Source organism: Tachyglossus aculeatus, chromosome 4 (genome assembly GCF_015852505.1).
Source record: "Tachyglossus aculeatus isolate mTacAcu1 chromosome 4, mTacAcu1.pri, whole genome shotgun sequence".
NCBI lineage: Eukaryota > Metazoa > Chordata > Mammalia > Monotremata > Tachyglossidae > Tachyglossus > Tachyglossus aculeatus.
Genome location: NC_052069.1, coordinates 39,486,044 through 39,494,940, shown reverse-complemented (window position 1 = coordinate 39,494,940; position 8,897 = coordinate 39,486,044). Strand labels below are relative to the sequence as shown.

The 8,897-nt window shown below is 48.7% G+C and overlaps 1 protein-coding gene across 1 annotated transcript in view; it reads left to right on the top strand.

Annotated features, from left to right (window-relative positions):
- Positions 1-1,746: 1,746 nt before the first annotated feature.
- Positions 1,747-8,897, top strand: part of COL24A1 (collagen type XXIV alpha 1 chain) — a 500,281-nt gene continuing 493,130 nt past the window's right edge. Inside the window, exon 1 of the mRNA XM_038745410.1 lies at positions 1,747-1,858. Within this exon, the coding sequence (XP_038601338.1) occupies positions 1,803-1,858 (56 nt within the window). The 5' untranslated portion in view covers positions 1,747-1,802. The remainder of the gene's footprint in view (positions 1,859-8,897) is intronic.

Sequence of the window (8,897 nt, the reverse complement as noted above, 5' to 3'; positions counted from 1 at the left end):
CTTTTGTCACCCTGCTTCTTTCCACCCTTCTCCTTTGTCACCCTGCTCCTTTGACACCCTTCTTCTTTGCCACCCTGCACCTTTGCCATCTTGCTCCTTTGTCGCCCTGCTTCTTGCCACTCTGCTCCTTTGCCGTACTGCTTCTTTCCACCCTACTCCCTTTCCACCCTGCTTCTTTCCACCCTTCTCCTTTGCCACCCTTCTCCTTTGCCACCTTGCTCCTTTACCACCCTGCTTCTTTGCCATTCTGCTCTTTTGTCAAACTTTTTCTTTGCCACCCTGCTCCCTTGCCACCCTGCTTCTTTGCCACCCTGCTCCTTTGCCACCCTGCTTCTTCCCCACTCCGCTTCTTCCCCACCCTGCTTCTTCCCCATCCTGCTTCTTTGCCACATTGCTCTTCTGCCACCCTGCTTCTTTGCTACCCTGCTCTTCTGCCACCCTGTTCTTCTGCCACTTTACTTCTTTGCCACCCTGCTCCTTTGCCACCCTGCTTCTTTGCCACCCTGCTCCTTTGCCACCTTGCTTCTTTGCCACCCTGCTTCTTTGCCATCCTGCTCTTTTGTCAACCTGCTTCTTTGCCACCCTGCTCCCTTGCCACCCTGCTTCTTTGCCACCCTGCTCCTTTGCCACCCTGCTCCTTTGCCACCCTGCTTCTTCCCCACTCTGCTTCTTCCCCACCCTGCTTCTTCCCCATCCTGCTTCTTTGCCACATTGCTCTTCTGCCACCCTGCTTCTTTGCTACCCTGCTCTTCTGCCACCCTGTTCTTCTGCCACTTTACTTCTTTGCCACCCTGCTTCTTTGCCACCCTGCTCCTTTGCCACCCTGCTTCTTTGCCACCCTGCTCCTTTGCCACCTTGCTTCTTTGCCACCCTGCTCCTTTGCCACCCTGCTTCTTTGCCACCCTGCTCCTTTGCCACCTTGCTTCTTTGCCACCCTGCTCCTTTGCCACCCTGCTTCTTTGCCATCCTGCTCTTTTGTCAACCTGCTTCTTTGCCACCCTGCTCCCTTGCCACCCTGCTTCTTTGCCACCCTGCTCCTTTGCCACCCTGCTTCTTCCCCACTCTGCTTCTTCCCCACCCTGCTTCTTCCCCATCCTGCTTCTTTGCCACATTGCTCTTCTGCCACCCTGCTTCTTTGCTACCCTGCTCTTCTGCCACCCTGTTCTTCTGCCACTTTACTTCTTTGCCACCCTGCTTCTTTGCCACCCTGCTCCTTTGCCACCCTGCTTCTTTGCCACCCTGCTCCTTTGCCACCTTGCTTCTTTGCCACCCTGCTCCTTTGACACCCTGCTTCTTTGCCATCCTGCTCTTTTGTCAACCTGCTTCTTTGCCACCCTGCTCCCTTGCCACCCTGCTTCTTTGCCACCCTGCTCCTTTGCCACCCTGCTTCTTCCCCACTCTGCTTCTTCCCCACCCTGCTTCTTCCCCACCCAGCTTCTTCCCCATCCTGCTTCTTCCCCATCCTGCTTCTTTGCCACACTGCTCTTCTGCCACCCTGCTTCTTTGCTACCCTGCTCTTCTGCCACCCTGCTTCTTCCCCACCCTGCTTCTTTGCCACACTGCTCTTCTGCCACCCTGCTTCTTTGCCACCCTGCTTCTTTCCACCCTGCTCCTTTGCCACCCTGCTTAGCCGGGAGGGCCGAGGGCTGGCTATCCGTGCGTCTATTATCATTATCGTGATTGTTATTAGGATTACTTTTTTTTTTTTTTTTTCATCTCATGGGCGGTACCTGAACCTTCGGCAGGGCAGAGTCGGCTTCTGTTTTCGGTTAGCGCTTCGCTGCTTGGACAAATGCATACAAATGCATTTAGGAGCCCCCAGGACAAGGCGAGGAAAGGTCTCCCCCGCGGCAGAAGGGTAAGTCATCGGGGACGGCCCGGGGGAGGTGGTCGCCGTGCCCTGGGGGTGCCAGAGCCTGGAGGGTGCGGGGGGGGGGTGAGGGGTGCAGGTGGGGATGAGGGGCTTCCCTTGCCCTGGGCATCCTCCGTGAGGGGTGATTGATCGACCTGTTTTTTCAGAGCTTAGAACAGTGCTCGGCACATTAAAGTGGAAAGAGCATGGGCTTTGGAGTCAGAGGTCATGGGTTCGCATCCCGGCTCTGCCACATGTCTGCTGTGTGACCTTGAGCAAGTCACTTCACTTCCCTGAGTCTCAGTTCCCTCATCTGTAAAATGGGGATGAAGACTGGGAGCCCCCCGTGGGACAACCTGATCACCTTGTATCCCCCTCAGCGCTTAGAACAGTGCTTTGCACCTAGTAAGCGCTTAACAAATACCATTATTATTATCATTATTATAAGCACATAGCAAGTACCATCATTATCATCCCCTTGCCTCTGCCTAGGCAATCTGTAAAATACCATGTTTGAAAGCGATCCTCCTTCCAGAAGGTCTCACTCTCACATTTTATGTTAAAGCCATCACTCGTCCTGCAGGAAACCGTGGGTACTATCCCTCCTCTCCTTCCCTACTTCTATTGATGCCTGTCTTGCCCCTCTAGACTGTGAGCTCATTGTGGGCAGGGATTGTCACTCGATTGCTGTATTGTACTTTCCCAAGCGCTTAGTACAGGGCCCGGCACACAGTAAGTGCTCAATAAAGTCGATAGAATGAATGAATGAAAGCTCCTCTTCTTCCTTCCCCTGCTTCCCTGCTTCCCTTTCTCTCCTCCCCCTTATCCTCTTCCCTCCCAGTCAGTCGGGGTCAATTGTATTTGAGCACTTACTGTATGCAGAGCACTGTACTAAGCGGTTGGGAGTGTACAATAGAACTATATAATAGACACATTCCCTACCTGCACCTGCCTATTTCACTTCCTCCCTTCCCCCCCGCCCCGCATGCTTATTTCTCCTCCTCCTCCTCTTCCTCCTTTCATGCCTTTAATTGTATTTATTGAGCATTTACTGTGTGCACAGCACTGCACTAAGCACTTGGAAAGTACAATTCATCAACAGAGACAGTCCCTGCCCACAGCGGACCCACAGTCTAGTAGGGGGGAGACAGACATCAAAATAAGCAAACAGGCATCAGTAGCATCTTTCTAAATAAATAAAATTGTAGCTATATGCACATCATTAATAAAAGTAAACAATTATAATTATAAATATGTACATATATACACAAGTGCTGTGGGGCGGGGAGGGGTGAGTAGAGTAAAGGGAGTGAATCGGAGCAATGGGGAGGGGAAGGGGAGCAGAGGAAAAGGAGGGTTTAGTCTTCTTCCTCCTCTCCTCCTTTTTTTTTCTCCTCCTCCTCCTCCCTTCTCCCCTCTTTCCCTGTACCCAGGAGCATAAGCACCCAGGACTGGGCCACAGGGATTTGTTAAAGGAGGATGTGGCTTCCTGGCTTGTTCCTGGAAGGCACTTCTGTATCTGCCCAAGTCAGAGCTGAAAAACCAAGGTGACCCCTGGGTGGTGGGGGTGGTGGTGTGTGTATGTCTGATGCCGTGGGGCTGGACACTGAAGAGGGGAGAAAAGGAGAACATCAATCGGTTGTATTCACTGAGCTCTTACTGTGTTCCGGAGCACTGGACTAAGTGCTTAGTGCCCGCAACCTTGGTGTCATCCTCGACTCCGCTCTCTCATTCACCCCTTACATCCAAGCCGTCACCAAAACCTGCCGGTCTCAGCTCCGCAACATTGCCAAGATCTGCCCTTTCTTCTCCATCCAAACCGCTACCCTGCTCGTTCAAGCTCTCATCCTATCCCGTCTGGACTACTGTATCAGCCTCCTCTCCGATCTCCCATCCTCTTGTCTCTCCCCACTTCAATCCATACTTCATGCCGCTGCCTGGATTGTCTTTGTCCAGAAATGCTCTGGGCATGTTACTCCCCTCCTCAAAAATCTCCAGTGGCTACCAATCAACCTATGCATCAGGCAGAAACTCCTCACCCTCGGCTTCAAGGCTGTCCATCACCTTGCCCCCTCCTACCTCACCTCCCTTCTCTCCTTCTCCAGCCCAGCCTGCACCCTCCGCTCCTCTGCTGCTAATCTCCTCACCGTGCCTCGTTCTTGCCTGTCCCGCCGTCGACCCCTGGCCCACGTCCTCCCTCTGGCCTGGAATTCCCTTCCTCTGCCCATCCGCCAAGCTAGCTCTCTTCCTCCCTTCAAGGCCCTGAGAGCTCACCTCCTCCAGGAGGCCTTCCCAGACTGAACTCCCTCCTTCCTCTCCCCCTCCTCCCCCTTTCCATCCCTCCTGCCTTACCTCCTTTCCTTCCCCACAGCACCTGTATATATGGATATATGTTTGTTCATATTTATTACTCTATTTATTTATTTATTTTACTTGTACATATCTATTCTATTTATTTTATTTTGTTAATATGTTTGGTTTTGTTCTATGTCTTCCCCCTTCTAGACTGTGAGCCCACTGTTGGGTAGGGACCGTCTCTATATGTTGCCGACTTGTACTTCCCAAGCGCTTAGTACAGTGCTGTGCACACAGTAAGTGCTCAATAAATGCGATTGATTGATTGATTGGAAGACTACCTTACATTAAAATAGGCAGACATGATTCCTGCCCTCAATAATCAATCCATCATATTTCTTGAGCACTTACTGCATGCAGAACACTCTGCTAAACACTTGGGAGAGTACGCTATAACAGAGTTGGTAGACATATTCCCTTTCCACAAGAAGTGTACAGTCTAGAGGGGGAGACAGACATTAACATAAGCAAAGAAATTACAGATATGTATATAAGTGCTGTGGGGAATCTTACAATCGATCAAGAATCATGCAATCTTGTGGGGGAAACTGACACCAAAATAAATTACAGGTAGGGGGAAGTGACCCAGTGTAGAGATATGAACATGTGCTGTGAGAATTTAGCAGTGGGTGAGGACCTTAGGAGAATAAATCAATTTGTAGAACTTCCCGTTCCCTTTCAAGCTGCTCCTCTGGGAGATGGGTTCGTTCAAAAATGGCTTGGTGACAGTCGCAACACCCCAACTGACAGTTCTTAGATGGGGTGGGCAGGAGGAGGAGGAGATGATTCAGAGTTGGCCTCGTGGATTCGTGCTGAAACAGAGGCAGCGACAAGAAAAAGGAGTCAAAACTGTTATTGATGCAACCTCTCACACATCGGAAATTTGGTCCGATGAGCAAATGTTCTGAATGAGAAGTTGCAGCCATGCATTGTCTGTGCAGCCTTACCAAAGAATGATGGAAAGGAGCAGAGCAAGGACAGAGAGGATTATTAAGCAAAGGGTTGGAGTCGGGGGAGTGGGAAGTGGGCATTGGGGGTGGGAAGAGACAACTGGCTGCAGGAAAGCTTTAGTCAGTCAATCATTTATTGAAGGCTCACTGAATGCAGAGCACTATATTAAGCACTTGGGAGAGTGCTGAGCTTCAAACAGGCCTGGCTGCTGTTGAAAGTGGAAGGGCAGTCACTTGATCATATTTATTGAGAGCTTACTGTGAGCAGAGGACTGTACTAAGGGCTTTGAAAAGTACAATATAGCAGAGCTTTGAACAGGCCTGGCTACTGTCGAAGGTGAGAGACCAGGGGTGGGGGGCGGAATCAAATCCGAATCAAATCTGATTCCTGGCAATTAACTGAGCAAATTCAAATAGCTTTCATAGCTAGTTTAGTGCAGTCACATTTCTTGGCCTTGAGTTCCTAAACAAACAGTGATGGCAGAAAAGCAGAATGATGAAGTGGAGAGAGCATGGGCCTGGGAATCAGAAGGTCATGGGTTCTAATCCCAGCTCTGCCATTTGTCTGCTGTGTGACCTTGGACAAGTCACTTAACTTCTCAGGGCCTCAGTTACCTCATCTGTAAACTGGGGATTGAGACTGTGAGCCTCATGTGGGACAAGGAATACAATTTGCTCGTATCCACCCCAGTGCTTAGTACAGTGTCTGGCATATAGGGAGCACTTAAGAAATGCCGTTATTATTATTATCATTATTACCAGGATAACTCTACTGGTATCATTATTACCAGGATAACCCCACAGGAGTTTTTGTCTTCTGGTGGCAAGGTCTGCCCACCTCTTTCCCATATCTCCAGGTGTTGGAGCACCTGCCTTTCTCCTCCTCATCCTCTTCTCCTGCTCAATAGAAAGATCCCGGGCTTTGGAGTCAAAGGTCGTGGGTTCAAACCCCGGCTCTGCCAATTGTCAATTGTGTGACTTTGGGCAAGTCACTTAACTTCTCTGTGCCTCAATTACCTCATCTGTAAAATGGGGATTAAGACTGTGATCCCCCTGTGGGACAACCTGATCACCTTGTAACCTCCCCAGCGCTTAGAACAGTGCTTTGCACATAGTAAGCGCTTAATAAATGCCATTATTATTATTAGAGAAGCAGTGTAGCTCAGTGGAAAGAGCACGGGCTTTGGAGTCAGAGGTCATGGGTTCAAATCCCGGCTCTGCCAATCGTCAGCGGTGTGACTTTGGGCAAGTCACTTAACTTCTCTGTGCCTGTTACCTCATCTGTAAAATGGGGATTAAAATTGTGTGAGCCCGCCGTGGGACAACCTGATCACCTTGTAACCTCGCCAGCTCTTAGAACAGTGCTTTGCACATAGTAAGCGCTTAACAAATACCATTATTATTATTATTATTATTATTCTCCTACCCCTTCTTTGCTGTCTCTCATTTGCTGTCCAGCACTCTCCCTGAGCAGCCAGGACCAACTTCACAGATGAAATCAACCTCTCCTGGTCCCAGTATCTCTCGTCTGGTGTTCACTTCCCTCCCAGACTCGCCCTGAAAAAGCCCTGAATAAATTCCTGGGCAGTTTGGGTTTTTTTCAAATTGGGTCCAGATGAGGGTGGGGGAAGCAGAAGAAAAAGCTGAGTTTTCAGCGGAGAACGTCTGAGAGGGAAGACGGCAGCGGTGGGGGGGAGGGAGTTTGTCAGACATTAGCCCAAGCGTGGACAAGTGGAAGAAACTGGAGTGGGGTGGCAGTAGGGCTGAGGGGGCTCTCACTGAGTGCACTCCCTCTTTCACCCTCTTCAACTCTCCAGTTCTGGACCACCAGAAGAAACTGTCGCGGGCTCAGCGACCAAATGCATTTCTTATATGCAGCTCGGAAAGCGGGAGGGTTAGAGAAGAAGATGAGCAAATGTCATTTCAAATGTTTCGGTCCCACACACCTTGTTTTACAAAGGAAAGAAGTAGGATGCTCCAGCTGGGAAGTTACTCATGTAATAATAATAATTTTGGTATTTGTTAAGCACTGTTCTAAGAGCTGGGGGAGATACAAGGTAATCAGATTGTCCCACATGGGGCTCAGAGTCTTAATCCCCATTTTCCAGATGAGGTAACTGAGGCACAGAGAAGTGAAGTGACTTGCCCATAGTCTCACAGCTAAGTGGCAGAGCCGGGATTAGAACCCATGACCTCTGACTCCCAAGCCCGTGCTCTTTCCACTGAGCCATGCAGCCACGCTGCTCTGCTGTAGGCAAAAAGCATTCAGTCTCCTCAAAGAAGGAAAGAGTAGTCCCTTTGTTGAGTAGGGACCGTCTCTCTATATTGCCGACTTGTACTTCCCAAGTGCTCAGTACAGTGCTCTGCACACAGTAAGCACTCAATAAATACAATTGAAGGAATGAAGTTTTCACAGGGAACTAGGAACGCCGAAGATAACATCAGGTCAAGCCTAGAGAACTTATCTCAATTGTGAGGGTTTTGATTTCCATTCCTTTTTTTGGTGACTTTCTGGTGAAGGGAAGGTTTATTTTCCTCAAAGATTTGTATGCAGCCACCCAGGCACATATTCAGGATAGCCTTTTCAAAACTTCTTCTTGAAAGCCAGATGGTATTATTTGCTGTAGCTTTTAGATGGGTCAGTGTGTGTGTGTGTGACTGACTAATGAATGGAAATTGCGAGACTGAAAGTGAAAGGTGAATGAAATACCATTCAAGCTCATCTTGTCCCAAAATGGAACTTCTCATATTCTCTTCTAAATCCTCCCCAACTCCCAGCTTTCCCATCTGCTGCACCACCACCACCATATATTCTGACTCTGAGGCATGTGCCTTTGGTGTCACCTCAATTCCTCATGGTCATTCAGCTCTCATATCCAATCAACAGCTACATCCTGCTGATTCTTCCTCTAAAACATTTTCCAGATCCATTCTGGTTCAAGCAGTCACCGTATCATGGCTAGACTACTGTAAGAGTCTCCTCAGTGGTCTGTCTTTCTTTAATCCTTTCACACTTCAGGCAACCCTACATACTGCCACCCAGATCATCTTTATCCTCTCGAAATGTCACTCTCCACTCAGAATCCTCCAATGGCTGTCCCTCTATCATTTGCCTTACTCTTAGCTCCGGACTCTACACAAGCTTATTTTATTTACATATTGGCTTCCTGCTTCCATAATGTCCAGTTCACACTCTTTTCCCCTCCCAAACTCATAATCCATCAACAGTATTCATTGAGTGCCCTCTGTGTATAGGGTACTGTATTATGCAGCTGGGAGAGAATGTACAATAAAGGTAGAAGACATTATCCCTACCCATTAAAACCTTACAATCCATCAGGGCAAACAGACCAAATAATTTATGAATAAAATAGTAGATTGTATAGATTATATGGATTGGTATGGACTAAAATGTGACATGAGGTTATAAGTGCATAAATTGCTTAGGTGATTGGAAAGTACTGAGATGGTATTTGCGAGGATGTGACTTGGAGGAATGAAAATGAATTCTGGCAGGGAGTTGATGGGGGATATTGAGATGGCGAGAGATCTGCATTCTGGTGGATTTCAGGTCTGGGAGTTACTCTAGACTGTAAACTCATTGTAGGCAGGGAATGTGTCTGTTTAATTGTTGTATTATACTCTCCCAAGTGCTTAGTACAGTGCTCTGCACGCAGTAAGCACTCAATAAGTACATTGAGTGATGAACGAATGAGGATGTGGGACACGACTAAAGTGGG